The sequence below is a fragment of the Pseudophryne corroboree genome, chromosome 12 (genome assembly GCF_028390025.1).
Source record: "Pseudophryne corroboree isolate aPseCor3 chromosome 12, aPseCor3.hap2, whole genome shotgun sequence".
NCBI classification, from domain to species: domain Eukaryota; kingdom Metazoa; phylum Chordata; class Amphibia; order Anura; family Myobatrachidae; genus Pseudophryne; species Pseudophryne corroboree.
The window spans coordinates 27,356,722-27,375,948 of NC_086455.1; the positions used below are offsets into that span (position 1 = coordinate 27,356,722).

Here is a 19,227-nt window from a genome sequence, read left to right on the forward strand (position 1 = left end):
ACCACTAAACAGGGTATTATGTGGGGTATGAAAAAACTACCTATAGTTTTTCCTGAATCAGAAGAATTAAATGACGTGTGTAATGAAGCGTGGGTTGCCCCTGATAAAAAGCTGATAATTTCAAAGAAATTATTGGCATTATACCCTTTCCCGCCAGAGGTTAGGGAGCGCTGGGAAACACCTCCTAGGGTGGACAAGGCGCTAACACGCTTATCTAAACAAGTGGCGTTACCCTCTCCTGAGACGGCCGCACTTAAAGATCCATCAGATAGGAGGATGGAAAATATCCAAAAAAGTATATACACACATGCAGGTGTTATACTACGACCAGCTGTAGCGACTGCCTGGATGGGCAGTGCTGGGGTAGTTTGGTCAGAGTCCCTGATTGAAAATATTGATACCCTGGACAGGGACAATATTTTACTGTCGTTAGAACAAATAAAGGATGCATTTCTTTATATGCGTGATGCACAGAGGGATATCTGCACACTGGCATCACGGGTAAGTGCTATGTCCATTTCGGCCAGAAGAGCTTTATGGACGCGACAGTGGACAGGCGATGCGGATTCAAAACGGCATATGGAAGTTTTGCCGTATAAAGGGGAGGAATTATTTGGAGTCGGTCTATCAGATTTGGTGGCCACGGCTACAGCCGGGAAATCCACCTTTCTACCTCAAGTCACTCCCCCACAGAAAAAGGCACCGACTTTTCAACCGCAGCCCTTTCGTTCCTTTAAAAATAAGAGAGCAAAGGGCTATTCATATCTGCCACGAGGCAAAGGTCGAGGGAAGAGACAGCAACACGCAGCTCCTTCCCAGGAACAGAAGCCCTCCCCGGCTTCTACAAAAGCCTCAGCATGACGCTGGGGCTTCTCAAGCGGACTCGGGGACGGTGGGCGGTCGTCTCAAAAATTACAGCGCGCAGTGGGCTCACTCGCAGGTAGATCCCTGGATCCTGCAGATAATATCTCAAGGGTACAGGTTGGAATTAGAGACGGATCCACCTCGCCGTTTCCTGAAGTCTGCTTTACCAACGTCCCCCTCCGAAAGGGAGACGGTTTTGGAAGCCATTCACAAGCTGTACTCTCAGCAGGTGATAGTCAAGGTACCTCTTCTACAACAAGGGAAGGGGTATTATTCCACTCTTTTTGTGGTACCGAAGCCGGATGGCTCGGTAAGGCCTATTCTAAATCTGAAGTCCTTGAACCTGTACATAAAGAAGTTCAAGTTCAAAATGGAGTCACTCAGAGCAGTGATAGCGAACCTGGAAGAGGGGGACTTATGGTATCCTTGGACATCAAGGATGCGTATCTCCACGTTCCAATTTACCCCTCACACCAGGGGTACCTCAGGTTCATTGTACAAAACTGTCACTATCAGTTTCAGACGCTGCCGTTCGGATTGTCCACGGCACCTCGGATCTTTACAAAGGTAATGGCCGAGATGATGATTCTTCTTCGAAGAAAAGGCGTATTAATTATCCCATACTTGGACGATCTCCTAATAAGGGCGAGGTCCAGAGAACAGCTAGAGATGGGATTAGCACTGTCTCAAGAAGTGCTAAAACAGCACGGGTGGATTCTGAATATTCCAAAATCCCAGTTAATGCCGACAACTCGTCTGCTGTTCCTAGGGATGATTCTGGACACGGTTCAGAAAAAGGTTTTTCTCCCGGAGGAAAAAGCCAAGGAGTTATCCGAGCTTGTCAGGAACCTCCTAAAACCAGGAAAGGTGTCTGTACATCAATGCACAAGAGTCCTGGGAAAAATGGTGGCTTCTTACGAAGCAATTCCATTCGGCAGATTCCACGCAAGAATTTTCCAAAGGGATCTGTTGGACAAATGGTCAGGGTCGCATCTTCAGATGCACCTACGGATAACCCTGTCTCCAAGGACAAGGGTGTCTCTTCTGTGGTGGTTGCAGAGTCCTCATCTATTGGAGGGCCGCAGATTCGGCATACAGGATTGGATCCTGGTGACCACGGACGCCAGCCTGAGAGGCTGGGGAGCAGTCACACAAGGAAGAAACTTCCAGGGAGTATGGACGAGCCTGGAAACGTCTCTTCACATAAACATTCTGGAACTAAGAGCAATATACAATGCTCTAAGCCAGGCAGAACCTCTGCTTCAGGGAAAACCGGTGTTGATCCAGTCGGACAACATCACGGCAGTCGCCCATGTGAACAGACAGGGCGGCACAAGAAGCAGGAGTGCAATGGCAGAAGCGGCAAGGATTCTTCGCTGGGCAGAGAATCATGTGATAGCACTGTCAGCAGTGTTCATCCCGGGAGTGGACAACTGGGAAGCAGACTTCCTCAGCAGACACGATCTTCACCCGGGAGAGTGGGGACTTCATCCAGAAGTCTTCCACATGCTGGTAACCCGTTGGGAAAGACCAATGGTGGACATGATGGCGTCTCGCCTCAACAAAAAACTGGACAGGTATTGCGCCAGGTCAAGAGATCCGCAGGCAATAGCTGTGGACGCGCTGGTAACGCCTTGGGTGTACCAGTCGGTGTATGTGTTTCCTCCTCTGCCTCTCATACCAAAAGTATTGAGAATTATACGGCAAAGAGGCGTAAGAACGATACTAGTGGTTCCGGATTGGCCAAGAAGGACTTGGTACCCGGAACTTCAAGAGATGATCACGGAAGATCCGTGGCCTCTACCTCTAAGGAGGGACTTGCTTCAGCAGGGTCCCTGTCTGTTTCAAGACTTACCGCTGCTGCGTTTGACGGCATGGCGGTTGAACGCCGGATCCTAATGGAAAAAGGCATGCCGGAAGAAGTCATTCCTACTTTGATTAAAGCAAGGAAAGAAGTAACCGTGCAACATTATCACCGAATTTGGCGAAAATATGTTGCGTGGTGCGAAGATCGGAGTGCTCCGACGGAGGAATTTCAACTGGGTCGATTCCTACATTTCCTGCAATCAGGATTGTCTATGGGTCTCAAATTGGGATCTATTAAGGTTCAAATTTCGGCCCTGTCGATTTTCTTTAAAAAAAAAAAAAAAAAAAATTGGCTTCAGTCCCTGAAGTCCAGACCTTTGTTAAGGGAGTGCTGCATATACAGCCCCCTGTGGTGCCTCCAGTGGCACCGTGGGATCTCAATGTAGTTTTGGATTTTCTAAAATCTCATTGGTTTGAACCACTAAATAAGGTGGATTTGAAATATCTCACTTGGAAAGTGACCATGCTTCTAGCCCTGGCTTCTGCCAGGAGAGTGTCAGAATTGGCAGCTTTATCTTACAAAAGCCCATATCTGATTTTCCATTCGGACAGGGCAGAACTGCGGACTCGTCCGCATTTTCTCCCTAAGGTGGTGTCAGCATTTCATCTGAACCAGCCTATTGTAGTGCCTGCGGCTACAAGTGACTTGGAGGACTCCAAGTTACTGGACGTTGTCAGAGCATTAAAAATATATATTGCAAGAACAGCTGGAGTCAGAAAATCTGACTCGTTGTTTATATTGTATGCACCCAACAAGATGGGTGCTCCTGCGTCTAAGCAGACGATTGCTCGTTGGATCTGTAGCACAATCCAACTGGCACATTCTGTGGCAGGCCTGCCACAGCCTAAATCTGTAAAGGCCCACTCCACAAGGAAGGTGGGCTCATCTTGGGCGGCTGCCCGAGGGGTCTCGGCATTACAACTTTGCCGAGCAGCTACGTGGTCAGGGGAGAACACGTTTGTAAAATTTTACAAATTTGATACTCTGGCTAAGGAGGACCTGGAGTTCTCTCATTCGGTGCTGCAGAGTCATCCGCACTCTCCCGCCCGTTTGGGAGCTTTGGTATAATCCCCATGGTCCTTTCAGGAACCCCAGCATCCACTAGGACGATAGAGAAAATAAGATTTTACTTACCGATAAATCTATTTCTCGGAGTCCGTAGTGGATGCTGGGCGCCCATCCCAAGTGCGGATTATCTGCATAAATTGTACATAGTTATTGTTAACTTATTCGGGTTATTGTTGTAGGAAGCCATCTTTCAGAGGCTCCGCTGTTATCATACTGTTAACTGGGTTTAGATCACAAGTTGTACGGTGTGATTGGTGTGGCTGGTATGAGTCTTACCCGGGATTCAAAATCCTCCCTTATTGTGTACGCTCGTCCGGGCACAGTACCTAACTGGAGTCTGGAGGAGGGTCATAGGGGGAGGAGCCAGTGCACACCACCTGATCGGAAAAAGCTTTACTTTTTGTGCCCTGTCTCCTGCGGAGCCGCTATTCCCCATGGTCCTTTCAGGAACCCCAGCATCCACTACGGACTCCGAGAAATAGATTTATCGGTAAGTAAAATCTTATTTTTTTCGAACACTATGGATATTTGGTTTTCTGGATACTTTAATGTCCATTTACTAGCTAATCAGAATGCCATAAACCAAGACCTAATTTCCCACCCACTAAACATGGATATTATAATGATGTGTATACACAGTGAGATATTTCTTTGCGATTTTGACTGTGTAGTCCAAATCGCAAAGAAAGTGCAGATCGCAAGGTGAAAGTCACCTTGCGATCCCGATGCGCAGTCCCGTGAGGTCGGTATCGCAAGCCTAGATAGACTTTGCAGGCAAGTAAATTTTGACTATCTCGTAGAAAAGATATTCAAAATTGACACTTAGCCAAAATCGGACAAAGCCAGTATCGCAAGCACAGTCATTATATGCTTGCGATACCGACCTCGTCCCTGTCGCACAGTGAGAAACGGGCATAGCCGAAATCTCACCGTGTGTACACACCTTTAGTTTACTCCTGTCTCCAAGCATGTGCTCAGTGTCAAGATGTAGATAGAGATCTCATAATTAAACAGGTTAAATGCCTTCCTCTTACCAAGCCAGTTGACTTTGTCGGAGAGCTCGTATAACACTTTGGGGGTAATTCAGATCTGATCACAGCAGCAAATTTGTTAGCTAATGGGTAAAACCATGTGCACTGCAGGGGGGCAGATATAACATGTGCAGAGAGAGTTAGATTTGGGTGGGTTATTTTGTTTCTGTGTAGGGTAAATACTGGCTGCTTTATTTTTACACTGCAATTAAGATTTCAGTTTAAACACACCCCACCCAAATCTAACTCTCTGCACTTGTTACATCTGTCCCACCTGCAGTACACATGGTTTTGCCCGTTAGCTAACAAATTTGCTGCTGCGATCAGATCTGAATTAGGCCCTTTGGTTGGTAAGAGACAAACATTTTAAGAATCCCGTCTAGTCTCATAGTGACTGACGCTCACTTTGTATCTGCTTTTGCTTTGTGAGCTATAATAAGCATGTAAATTATGACAACACTTCAGCATTTCAAATATAACCTTTTCAGGTGTATTTTTATATTGTGATTGAACTTTCAGCACATCAAAGCTCTAGCTTTCCGTTATTTAGCCCTCGGGGTTTGTTTCTTAAACAAAGCAAGTTTTGAGGAAATACAGTTTAATATTGCATCACTACAGGAGGGGCATTTATTATGTTTAGAACATATGCAGTCATTCCACACAGTCCAGGATGAGTGACATGGCATTATTGTGCTTATTGCTCTCAACTTGCGGTATGTGGGTTATGTATTCATGATGAAGCCTCTCCTGGAAGTTTCAACACACCCCAAAGGGACATCCAGGACAATTCTCAGTACTGGAAACTTATATATATATATATATATATATATATATATATACACACACATACACAGAGAGTAGGTGCGGCACTCCAATAAATTAGCCATGAAACTCCGTTAACCACAACGTTTCAATGCCATTTATTTGTTAGGCATTTTCATCAGGATATGCTGATGAAAATGCCTAACAAATAAAGGGCATTGAAACGTTGTGGTTAACGGAGTTTCATGGCTAATTTATTGGAGTGCCGCACCTACTGTCTGTGCATCGATTTCATTGTGAGGGCACCCAGAGCTATATTTGTCTAAAGTGGCTGTGCCGGACCCCTACCTGTCGTGTGTGTGTGTGTGTGTGTATATATATATATATATTTCTCTATCGTCCTAGTGGATGCTGGGGTTCCTGAAAGGACCATGGGGAATAGCGGCTCCGCAGGAGACAGGGCACAAAAGTAAAGCTTTCCGATCAGGTGGTGTGCACTGGCTCCTCCCCCTATGACCCTCCTCCAAGCCAGTTAGATTTTTGTGCCCGGCCGAGAAGGGTGCAATCTAGGTGGCTCTCCTAAAGAGCTGCTTAGAAAAGTTTAGCTTAGGTTTTTTATTTTACAGTGAGTCCTGCTGGCAACAGGATCACTGCAACGAGGGACTTAGGGGAGAAGAAGTGAACTCACCTGCGTGCAGGATGGATTGGCTTCTTGGCTACTGGACATCAGCTCCAGAGGGACGATCACAGGTACAGCCTGGATGGTCACCGGAGCCTTGCCGCCGGCCCCCTTGCAGATGCTGAAGTAAGAAGAGGTCCAGAATCGGCGGCAGAAGACTCCTCAGTCTTCTAAAGGTAGCGCACAGCACTGCAGCTGTGCGCCATTTTCCTCTCAGCACACTTCACACGGCAGTCACTGAGGGTGCAGGGCGCTGGGAGGGGGGCGCCCTGGGAGGCAAATGAATACCTATTTTGGCTAAAAATACCTCACATATAGCCTCCGGAGGCTATATGGAGATATTTAACCCCTGCCAGAATCCGTTAAGAGCGGGAGACGAGGCCGCCGAAAAAGGGGCGGGGCCTATCTCCTCAGCACACAGCGCCATTTTCCCTCACAGAAAGGCTGGAGGGAAGGCTCCCAGGCTCTCCCCTGCACTGCACTACAGAAACAGGGTTAAAACAGAGAGGGGGGGCACTAATTTGGCGTTAGAAATATATAAAAAAGATGCTATAAGGGAAAACACTTATATAAGGTTGTCCCTATATAATTATAGCGTTTTTGGTGTGTGCTGGTAAACTCTCCCTCTGTCTCTCCAAAGGGCTAGTGGGTCCTGTCCTCTATCAGAGCATTCCCTGTGTGTGTGCTGTGTGTCGGTACGTGTGTGTCGACATGTATGAGGACGATGTTGGTGAGGAGGCGGAGCAATTGCCTGTAATGGTGATGTCACTCTCTAGGGAGTCGACACCGGAATGGATGGCTTATTTAGGGAATTACGTGATAATGTCAACACGCTGCAAGGTCGGTTGACGACATGAGACGGCCGACAAACAATTAGTACCGGTCCAGACGTCTCAAAAACACCGTCAGGGGTTTTAAAACGCCCGTTTACTTTAGTCGGTCGACACAGACACAGACAGGGACACTGAATCCAGTGTCGACGGTGAATAAACAAACGTATTCCTTATTAGGGCCACACGTTAAAGGCAATGAAGGAGGTGTTACATATTTCTGATACTACAAGTACCACAAAAGAGGGTATTATGTGGGATGTGAAAAAACTACCGTAGTTTTTCCTGAATCAGATAAATTAAATAAAGTGTGTGATGATGCGTGGGTTCCCCCCGATAGAAAATTATGGGCGGTATACCCTTTCCCGCCAGAAGTTAGGGCGCGTTGGGAAACACCCCTTAGGGTGGATAAGGCGCTCACACGCTTATCAAAACAAGTGGCGGTACCGTCTATAGATAGGGCCGTCCTCAAGGACCAGCTGACAGGAGGCTGGAAAATATCATAAAAAGTATATACACACATACTGGTGTTATACTGCGACCAGCGATCGCCTCAGCCTGGATGTGCAGAGCTGGGGTGGCTTGGTCGGATTCCCTGACTAAAAATATTGATACCCTTGACAGGGACAGTATTTTATTGACTATAGAGCATTTAAAGGATGCATTTCTATATATGCGAGATGCATAGAGGGATATTTGCACTCTGGCATCAAGAGTAAATGCGATGTCCATATCTGCCAGAAGATGTTATGGACACGACAGTGGTCAGGTGATGCAGATTCCAAACGGCACAAAGGTGTATTGCCGTATAAAGGAAGAGGAGTTATTTGGGGTCGGTCCATCGGACCTGGTGGCCACGGCAACTGCTGGAAAATCCGCCGTTTTTACCCTAAGTCACATCTCTGCAGAAAAAGACACCGTCTTTTCAGCCTCAGTCCTTTCGTCCCTATAAGATCATATCTGCCCAGGGATAGAGGAAAGGGAAGAAGACTGCAGCAGGCAGCCCATTCCCAGGAACAGAAGCGTTCCACCGCTTCTGACAAGTTCTCAGCATGGCGCTGAGACCGTACAGGACCCCTGGATCCTACAAGTAGTATCCCAGGGGTACAGATTGGAATGTCGAGACGTTTCCCCTTCGCAGGCTCCTGAAGTCTGCTTTACCAAGGTCTCCCTCCGACAAGGAGGCAGTATGGGAAAAAATTCACAAGCTGTATTCCCAGCAGGTGATAATTAAATTACCCCTCCTACTACAAGAAAAGGGGTATTATTCCACACTATATTGTGGTACTGAAGCCAGAAGGCTAGGTGAGACTTATTCTAAAAAAATTTTTGAACACTTACAAAGGTTCAAATCAAGATGGAGTCACTCAGAGCAGTGATAACGAACCAGGAAGAAGGGGACTATATAGTGTCCCGGGACATCAGGGATGCTTACCTCTATGTCCCAAATTTGCCCTTCTCACTAAGGGTACCTCAGGTTCGTGGTGCAGAACTGTCACTATCAGTTTCAGACGCTGCCGTTTGGATTGTCCACGGCACCCCGGGTCTTTACCAAGGTAATGGCCGAAATGATGATTCTTCTTCGAAGAAAAGGCGTCTTAATTATCCCTTACTTGGACGATCTCCTGATAAGGGCATAGTCCAGGGAACAGTTGGAGGTCGGAGTAGCACTATCTCGGATACTGCTACAACAGCACGGGTGGATTCTAAATATTCCAAAATCGCAGCTGATCCCGACGACACGTCTGCTGTGCCTAGGGATGATTCTGGACACAGTCCAGAAAAAGGTGTTTCTCCCGGAAGAGAAAGCCAGGGAGTTATCCGAGCTAGTCAGGAACCTCCTAAAAACAGTGCATCATTGCACAAGGGTCCTGGTAAAAATGGTGGCTTCCTACGAAGCAATTCCATTCGGCAGATTTCACGCAAGAACTTTTCAGTGGGATCTGCTGGACAAATGGTCCGGATCGCATCTTCAGATGCATCAGCGGATAACCCTATATCCAAGGACAAGGGTGTCTCTCCTGTGGTGGTTATAGAGTGCTCATCTTCTAGAGGGCCGCAGATTCGGCATTCAGGATTGGATGCTGGTGACCACGGAGCCCAGCCCGAGAGGCTGGGGAGCAGTCACACAAGGAAAAAATTTCCAGGGAGTGTGATCAAGTCTGGAGACTTTTCTCCACATAAATATACTGGAGCTAAGGGTAAATTTATAATGCTCTAAGCTTAGCAAGACCTCTGCTTCAAGGTCAGCCGGTATTGATCCAGTGGGAAAAACATCACGGCAGTCGCCCACGTAAACAGACAGGGCGACACAAGAAGCAGGAGGGCAATGGCAAAAACTGCAAGGACTTTTCGCTGGGCGGAAAATCATGTGATAGCACTGTCAGCAGTGTTTCATCCCGGGAATGGAAACTGGGAAGCAGACTTCCTCAGCAGGCACGACCTCCACCCGGGAGAGTGGAAACTTCATCGGGAAGTTTTTTCCACATGATTGTAAACCGTTGGGAAATACCAAAGGTGGACATGATGGCGTCCCGTCTGAACAAAAAACGGGACAGGTATTGCGCCAGGTCAAGAGACCCTCAGGCAATAGCTGTGGACGTTCTGGTAACACCGTGGGTGTACCAGTCGGTGTATGTGTTCCCTCCTCTGCTTCTCATACCTAAGGTGCTGAGAATTATAAGACGTAGAGGAGTAAGAACTATACTCATGGCTCCGGATTGGCCAAGAAGGACTTGGTACCCGGAACTTCAAGAGATGCTTACAGAGGTCTTATGGCCTCTGCCGCTAAGAAGGGACTTGCTTCAGCAAGTACCATGTCTGTTCCAAGACTTACCGCAGCTGCGTTTGTCGGCATGGCGGTGGAAAGCCGGATCCTAAGGGAAAAAGGCATTCCGGAAGAGGTCATTCCTACCCTGGTCAAAGCCAGAAAGGAGGTGACCGCACAACATTATCACCACATGTGGCGAAAATATGTTGCGTGGTGTGAGGCCAGGAAGGCCCCACAAAGAAATTTCAACTCGGTCGTTTCCTGCATTTCCTGCAAACAGGAGTGTCTATGGGCCTCAAATTGGGGTCCATTAAGGTTCAAATTTCGGCCCTGTCGATTTTCTTCCAGAAAGAATTGGCTTCAGTTCCTGAAGTCCAGAAGTTTGTCAAGGGAGTATTGCATATACAACCCCCTTTTGTGCCTCCAGTGGCACTGTGGGATCTCAACGTAGTTCTGGGATTCCTCAAATCACATTGGTTTAAAACCAGTCAAATCTGTGGATTTGAAGCATCTCACATGAAAAGTGACCATGCTCTTGGCCCTGGCCTGGACCAGGCGAGTGTCAAATTGGTGGTTTTTTCTCAAAAAAGCCCATATCTGTTTGTCCATTCGGACAGGGCAGAGCTGCGGACTCGTCCCCAGTTCTCTCCCTAAGGTGGTGTCAGTGTTTCACCTGAACCAGCTTATTGTGGTGCCTTGCACCTACTAGGGACTTGGAGGACTCCAAGTTGCTAGATGTTGTCAGGGCCCTGAAAATATGTTCCAGGACGGCTGGAGTCAGGAAAACTGACTTGCTGTTATCCTGTATGCACCCAACAAACTGGGTGCTCTTGCTTCTAAGCAGACTATTGCTAGTTGGATGTGTAATACAATTCAGCTTGCACATTCTGTGGCAGGCCTGCCACAGCCAAAATATGTAAATGCCCATTCCACAAGGAAGGTGGGCTCATCTTGGGCGGCTGCCCGAGGGGTCTCGGCTTTACAACTTTGCCGAGCAGCTACTTGGTCAGGGGCAAACACGTTTGCTAAATTCTACAAATTTGATACCCTGGCTAAGGAGGACCTGGAGTTCTCTCATTCGGTGCTGCAGAGTCATCCGCACTCTCCCGCCCGTTTGGGAGCTTTGGTATAATCCCCATGGTCCTTTCAGGAACCCCAGCATCCACTAGGACGATAGAGAAAATAAGAATTTACTTACCGATAATTCTATTTCTCGGAGTCCGTAGTGGATGCTGGGCGCCCATCCCAAGTGCGGATTATCTGCAATACTTGTACATAGTTACAAAAATCGGGTTATTATTGTTGTGAGCCATCTTTTCAGAGGCTCCGCTGTTATCATACTGTTAACTGGGTTTAGATCACAAGTTGTACGGTGTGATTGGTGTGGCTGGTATGAGTCTTACCCGGGATTCAAAATTCCTCCCTTATTGTGTACGCTCGTCCGGGCACAGTACCTAACTGGCTTGGAGGAGGGTCATAGGGGGAGGAGCCAGTGCACACCACCTGATCGGAAAGCTTTACTTTTGTGCCCTGTCTCCTGCGGAGCCGCTATTCCCCATGGTCCTTTCAGGAACCCCAGCATCCACTACGGACTCCGAGAAATAGAATTATCGGTAAGTAAATTCTTATTATTTATTATATCCTATCCTGAACTGCTCTTTGCTACTACCCACACTCCTCCTTTGTCACGTAGCTCATGCCCTCCACTGCAACTATGTCTCATCTGTGTGATTGACAGGTCGCTGACTTTTTGTTAGTATTTATTTATTTATATATTTTTTTTTTTTTTTGAAAGGGGGGGGGGGTTTGCTGGAAGTTTAGTTGGCTTTACTTTTAAGGTTTTCCAGCAGAGTAACTTCTGTCATCTGTCCTGCACACACAGTTTAGTTGTCGCCCCTGTATCATTGTAACTGCTATTGGGGGGGATTGGCAGTTGTCACTTTGCATCGCTCTTTCCTAACAGCTTTACCTCTGATAACTAGCATTTGGTATCTCAAAAATGTGTAGTTGGTACACTTGTCCATAATGGACACACCTCAAGCATTTCATTGCCTAATTTTTAAATGGCCACTTATGCCAGCCCATACCAGACAGTAGGTCACTCGGGATGATTGAAAATATGGGATCACTATAGAGTGGGGAGGAAAATACAGTAAGGAGAAGACTGCGGTCCGGTTGTATGTTCATCATCTGACCACCATGACATGCTGCACTGAGCCTGGATCTTTTCTCATTTGGCCCTATATGTAGGCTTACCATACTATCCCTTTAAATTGTGACTCCTGAATTACACAGGTTCTGTGGCTGGCTGGCTACAAGCCGGCATTTCACCTGGTTTTAATCTGCTACAGAACCTGTGTAATCCGTGAGTGTCCCGGTTTGAAAGGATAGTACGGTAGTGTGTTTTTTTGGAACGATGGTCTTACAGCTTGTCACTGGTGGAGCGGTAGGGTCAACCCATGTGTGGCCACCGTCTGTTCGATTTTATTAGCCGTAATATAATGATTTAAAAGTTAATCTTAAAGTAATGAAAATACCACCAAATCACCGGTTACAAAGGTAATAAATGAGTTTCCCGTCTGATATCTTTCATTTTTGGGGCTGTGCATTTATTTCTGCAACTTTGCTTTACTTGCTCTTTGACCCGCTTCTGCCACCTGTTTGTCATCTTCCAGTTGTTTGATTTCTGTGTCCAGTGCAGGTAGCCCAACATAGCTGTTATATCCCGTAGCAACACGGACAATTTACTGATTATATAACAGCAAAGCATAGCTGAAAAGACAAAATCATCAATAATCAGTTAAGCTTGCAGAAGGACATACGCAAACCATAATGTTACAAAGTTTTGAACTTGTAAAATACATTTATATCCTGAACTTAGATGTTGGCGTCAGATCAAAAACTGATTTTAACTGTGTACAGGAAATATCAGTTATGTTAGGATTGGATTTGCTGTGAATTTAGGAAGTTCCCAGTGATGTTTTTTCTTCTTCTGTATTCCGTTTTAATATGTGATCTTTTCTGCCACCTAGTGTGTAGAGGTGGTATCTTATTTATTAACAGTTTCTTATATAGCGCAGCAAATTCCGTTGCGCTTTACAATTTGAAATAACAATAACAAACTGGGTGATAACAGTCATAGAGGTAGGAAGGCCCTGTTCGCAAGCTTACAGTCTATAGGGAAATAGCACCTTTCCTTGTGTACATATGCCTATCTATTGCATAGAATGAGAAGACATGTGAGAATATGTGTGGACTGTACAGAGTGGATGCAATTTGATAGGAAGGTTTAGGAAAGTTATCTGGAAGGTTCTGGAATTTGATACGCTTGCCTAAAGAGGTGAGTTTTCAGGGAACGCTTGAAGGTTTGGAGACTAGAGGAGAGTCTTATTGTGCGTGGTAGGGCATTCCACAGAGTGGGTGCAGCCCGATGAAAGTCCTGCAGTCGTGAGTGGGAGCGAGTAATGAGTGTGGATGAGAGACGCAGGTCTTGTGAAGAGCGAAGAGGTTGGGTTGGGAGATATTTTGTGATAAGCGAAGTGATGTACATTGGTGTAGTTTGGTTAATGGCCTTGTGTGTGAGTGAAAGTATTTTATATTGAGTGCGGTAGAGTACAGGTAACCAATGGAGGGACTGACAGAGTGGATCTGCAGACGATGAATGTCTAGCGAGGAAGATAAGCCTCGCCGCTGCATTCAGAATGGATTGTAGAGGGGAGAGTCTTGTTTTGGGAAGACCAGTTAGGAGACTATTGCAATAATCAATGCGGGAGATAATGAGAGCGTGGATTACAGTTTTAGCAGTCTTGTGTAAGGTATGGTCGTATCTTTGCGCATTCAACGTGGAGTCACAGTGCATTTATCCATACATTACTGCTGTTATTGCTAAAGGGAAGTCCTCTGCAAATGTCACTGCACAGTGCCTTAGGCTGTGTGCACACAGGAGTTGGCACTTACTCAAATGCAGGAAATATCAACTTTAAGTGTGCTAGATGGACATTCCTATATGCTTAGAGCTCATTTATTTTATAGAGATTACTAAGGAGTTGATCCAGCTTGCATTTTAGATTGGACATAGAAATGTCTCGACTTCATTTATTGATATCACACTGATTTGAAAAGTTGAAACCAAAATATTGAAAGGTTTTATCTCATACACTTATATACTTTGTGGAATATTAGCAATGTTTTACACGGGGCTTGTAATCAGCACGACCGTCCAGCAGTAATGTTCAGCTTCCAATCTTGGCAGTTATTTCATACTACATCATTTACGTTTTCATGAATTAACTGGCTTTAAAAACACACATTTTCCACGGACTGAGTCCGCCTCGGTGTGCCGGGATAGAAGGTGAGGGGAAGTGTGTGTCATTTTTGACAATACGAAATTAAGAAATACCTCTGGCGCTACCACCTTCCTAATATAACCACACAAATAAATACAGTGTCACCTTCCACAAAGCAACAGTATCCTTAATCCACTTCGCTTGAATTCGGGGACAATCTCCTTCAGTATCAAATTTGACGCAGTTGCTTGCAGCAATTCAGTGCAGAATATATAAAAAGAAAAAATATCACAAAAATAGTGTAATACAATTCACACTAGTGTCAATGTATTTCAGTCATAAAAACATTTAAGACAGCTTCTTTGTAAAATGTTGTTTTAAAATCTGTCCTTCACCACAAGGCTGTTATCTGCCTTGAGGAAGCGTTGAGAGCAACTCGAAACGCGTTGGGAGTGTGACTTGGCTGACTTACCTGCATTCTGATTAGTCGGTGGTGGTTGGCGCTGATGATAACTTAGAGGGGGAAAGGAAGGAAACCGGACTCTCCCATAATTCACTCACTCCTTTGCTCCTTGCCAGGAGCCAGGCACGATACTACTTTAATTTTACACCAGCCTTGTGGTGAAGGAAAGATTTTAAAACCTGCTGGGTGGACTTGACATTGTTGCATTGTGGAAGGTGACACTGTATTTATTTGTGTGGTTATATTAGGAAGGTGGTAGCGCCAGAGGTATTTCTTAATTTCGTATTGCCATATTATTTCTGTGGTTGGGTTCCACAAAGTGATACCTAGGTAGCCCTGATACACCAAGCGCCCGTGTCTTCTCTATATTTTTTACTTTGCGTGTCATTTTCGAATAAGTATTTTTAGTTGCCATTATTTCTTGTTTTCTACTTAAAAGTTTTTTAAACTATAACTAAATGTAGCTTACATCTATTTCTTTTTAAGCTCTTAGAGCTGTTCGACAGTGAAGACCCTCGTGAAAGGGACTATTTAAAAACAGTCTTACACAGAATTTATGGCAAATTTCTGGGACTTAGAGCATTTATTCGAAAACAGATTAACAATATTTTTCTACGGTAAGTTGGTTTTGTATTTATATCATGGTATAAATTTTTTTGTTTTTCTGTAATGGTTCTTAAATAATTTCCATTTTAGTATGCCAAGTTCTCCCTTTTATGGATCCTCATTGTCTGTTTCGCTAATATATCTCCTGTCGTGTATTTAATCATCTCTAGATGGTCTCTAGCCCTTAGCTTTCCAACAGAATCCTACATTTAGATCTGTAGTGTAAGTCAATGAACACCCTGCTCAAGCTAGATGATTTAGAAAACATCCCCTGTTAGGGTTCCATGAGGAATGGGTTTGAGAAATACTGGTCTGCACCATGCCAGATTGCTGGTGCACAGTACAGCAATATAATAATTACACTGCACAGGCTCGTGCATGATATCATGCAGCACGGCCAACGGAAAGATGTTGCATATGATGCGCAGGAGCACACGATCATAGGTACACATTAGATGAACAGTGAGATTTGTCATTCCGGTATAGCAAATCGTGGTGATATCGTCTAAGGGGGATATATCCAATTAGCCCCAGTAATTTACCGGGGCTAATTGTCCCGCCGGGGGCTATTATATTAGCCCCGATATACCAGCACGAGTGGTGGCTTATCGAGGGTTACCGGGTGGTGGCTGCATCGGGTGCCGGGTGCTGACAGCTCCCGGTGCAGCACGGCTTCTCCCGTTCACATGGCTGCTCCTCCGCCATGTGATTGCTGTCGGGAGAGAGGGGGGGATGTGGGTCACGGTGCTGCCACGGCTTTCCCTTCTGGGAGTCACCACGCCAAGTGGCAGCTTCCGGGCCGCAGCGCCATGCCTGCAGTCCCAGCCTGCTGCAGCGGGCATGGGGCACTGCAGGTTGTCCGTGGTCATCGGGGATTCTGAAGCAGGCGAAACCGAATTCCGGAAACAGCCCTGTTTTCAAGCGAAAACGGGGCTGTTTCTCACGAAAATACATAGGTTTCATTGAACCTGTGTATTTTCGAGAGAAGGGGCATTTGTTTACAGGCGATCTAATAAGATAACTTGTAAAAAAAAAAATAACCTTGATGAAACATCGGGAAAAATTGTGGAAAACCGATGTTTTACCGTGGGTAATAGGATACCCCCCTAAGTGTTTACCCACACTCATGCACTAAATGTTGTAATTATTATTTCTGGTTTTATCTTATTTTAGATTTGTTTATGAAACTGAGCACTTTAATGGTGTAGCAGAACTGCTGGAAATATTAGGAAGGTAAGCAGCTATTATCCCAAAATGTTACACTTTTTATATTTATTTTAAATGTTGTTGTTATGCCTTTTCAGTCATTTTACACAGTGAAGCACCTTCATGTCATACTTTTTAAATGTCATATTATTTTGGGCATCTGATAATAGCTTATACATGCTTTATCCTTGAACAAATCAGTTTGTTTTTAAACAAATGAACGGATTTTTAAATAGCAGTGATAACAAAACTTCTAGAGCTGCACGGGTCTCGTAGGGTAAATAATAAATAACCCTACCCAGCTCTCCTGCATGCAGCCACGGTTTCCTCTGCTCTGTCATTCACATCTAGCCCCATTTAGCAGCCCAGGGCTGTGTGAAGCTGTGGCGTGCGGCGCAACCTTGGGGATAAATAATAAACAGCCATCATTGCATTACACCTTCTCACTGGTCCTCAATAGCAAGAGATTAAAGAAGGAGAGTATAGGCCCTTTAAAAGACAAGTTGGGAGTCTTAATCAAAAATGATAATGACATAGCGGACACACTAAATTAGTTGTTACTATGGTCGTCCTGTTCACACCCATCTCTGTAGCCATTTTACTGTGATGTGCAAAAAAAGACTTGTTTGTGCTACACCATGGAAATAACGAAGACCTGAGAATAAGGTCCTGGTTTTCCATACATATCTACTAACTGAGAACGCTTTGTCTTTTCAGTTCATTTCCTTTGTATTGTAATGTTCTCTTGCATCCTTTACATAATGTGTCCCTTTGCTTTTAGATTTTCAGCAACGTGATTATCTTATTGGATATCCAGTAGCGGTTTATTTTTGTTAACACTGTATGAGAAATCACTGCTCTGCTCTCAGACTTTGAGTTCAATTCGGCGCAAATTGAATTGCACTGGGAAGGAGCTAACATAGCTATTCAATTTAGCACTCTGTTATGTCGGAGAATGCCAGTTCTCCCACCTTTAAACATGGTGTTTAGTTGCGAGAACCGTCATTCTCCAACTAAAGTACCTGTCACGGTGCTGTTCCCGCCGCTCTTAAGAGCAGAGAAAAGCATTGCGCCAGTAGTTTTATTGGATTTTTGCTCACAGCCAAGAAGAAATCCTCTAGTTGGGCATAATCACTGAATTAAATAGCTACGGTAGCTCCTTCCTGGCGCTCTTCAATTTGTGCTGAATTGAATCGATCCCTTAGATACCATTATATCTGCAGTCGAGAACTATTTTGTGTCCTATTCTAGGGTAGCAAAGATAAACTTGCATGTTTGATCTAATTAAAAACACAGAATGGATTATGGAAAAAGTGATTACAAACTATGGACGGAATTCAATTCTTTTTCTGACTGCAAATACAGTAGATGGCGCCCAAACGGAGCTGTTCAATTGTAACTTCGGTTGGCTACGGGCATCTGCATTTCAGCTCGCACACCCTTGCGGTGGCAAGCTGGAATGTACCAAAAGTCACCCGTTTGGGCGCCCAAACGGCACTTTTTGCGATTGCGCCAAGCACTTTGCTTGGGTTTAGCTGCTTTACGTGGCTAAACCCGACCTCTATGAGCATGATAGCTGTGCTTAAAAAGATCAATTGAATATCGCCCCGTGTTCTCCCGTCAATTTAGACTGGAGATCAAACGCAATATAGCAATTGAATTCCGCCCTATTACAATAATATTTGTATTACCGTATATACTCGAGTATAAGCCGACTTTTTCAGCACTTTTTTTTGTGCTGAAAAAGCCACCTCGGCTTATACTCGAGTCAGTGCAGGCAGAGGCAGAGCAGTGTGAAGGAGGGACATGGAGCGCACAGCGCGCGGCGCTCCTGTGTCCCTCCTGCATCTCCGGCGGCAGCAGCGGCGGTTCTATTACAGGAAATACCCGTTCGTGACCTCTGATCACGAACCGGCACTTCCTATAATAGACCCGCCGCGGCCGCCGAAGATGCAGGAGGGACACAGGAGAGCCGCGCACGCTGTGTGCTTCGTGTCCCTCCAGAAGACAGCGCGGGATCGACGGAGGGGTAAGTAACAGCACTGTGGGGCATACCTGGCACTTGGGGAGGGAACGTATCTGGCAGCACTGTGGGGGCATATCTGGCAGCACTGTGGGGGCATATCTGGCAGCACTGTGGGGGCATATCTGGCAGCACTGTGGAGGCATATCTGGCAGCACTGTGGGGGCATATCTGGCAGCACTGTGGGGGCATATCTGGCAGCACTGTGGGGGCATATCTGGCAGCACTGTGGGGGCATATCTGGCAGCACTGTGGGGGCATATCTGGCAGCACTGTGGGGGCATATCTGGCAGCACTGTGGGGGCATAACTGGCAGCACTGTGGGGGCATAACTGGCAGCACTGTGGGGGCATATCTGGCAGCACTGTGGGGGCATATCTGGCAGCACTGTGGGGGCATAACTGGCAGCACTGTGGGGGCATATCTGGCAGCACTGTGGGGGCATATCTGGCAGCACTGTGGGGGCATATCTGGCAGCACTGTGGGGGCATATCTGGCAGCACTGTGGGGGCATATCTGGCAGCACTGTGGGGGCATATCTGGCAGCACTGTGGGGGCATAACTGGCAGCACTGTGGGGGCATATCTGGCAGCACTGTGGGGGCATATCTGGCAGCACTGTGGGGGCATATCTGGCAGCACTGTGGGGGCATATCTGGCAGCACTGTGGGGGCATATCTGGCAGCACTGTGGGGGCATAACTGGCAGCACTGTGGGGGCATATCTGGCAGCACTGTGGGGGCATATCTGGCACTATGAGGGCATATCTGGCA

The 19,227-nt window shown here is 46.1% G+C and overlaps 1 protein-coding gene across 11 annotated transcripts in view; it reads left to right on the forward strand.

The window, feature by feature from the left end:
• The window catches only part of PPP2R5E (protein phosphatase 2 regulatory subunit B'epsilon), a 211,828-nt gene that overhangs the window by 149,465 nt on the left and 43,136 nt on the right, over positions 1–19,227 (forward strand). For all 11 annotated transcript variants that reach the window (XM_063947249.1, XM_063947248.1, XM_063947247.1 and 8 more), the window contains exons 6-7: positions 15,107–15,237; positions 16,400–16,459. In XM_063947249.1, the coding sequence (XP_063803319.1) occupies positions 15,107–15,237; positions 16,400–16,459 (191 nt within the window). The remainder of the gene's footprint in view (positions 1–15,106; positions 15,238–16,399; positions 16,460–19,227) is intronic.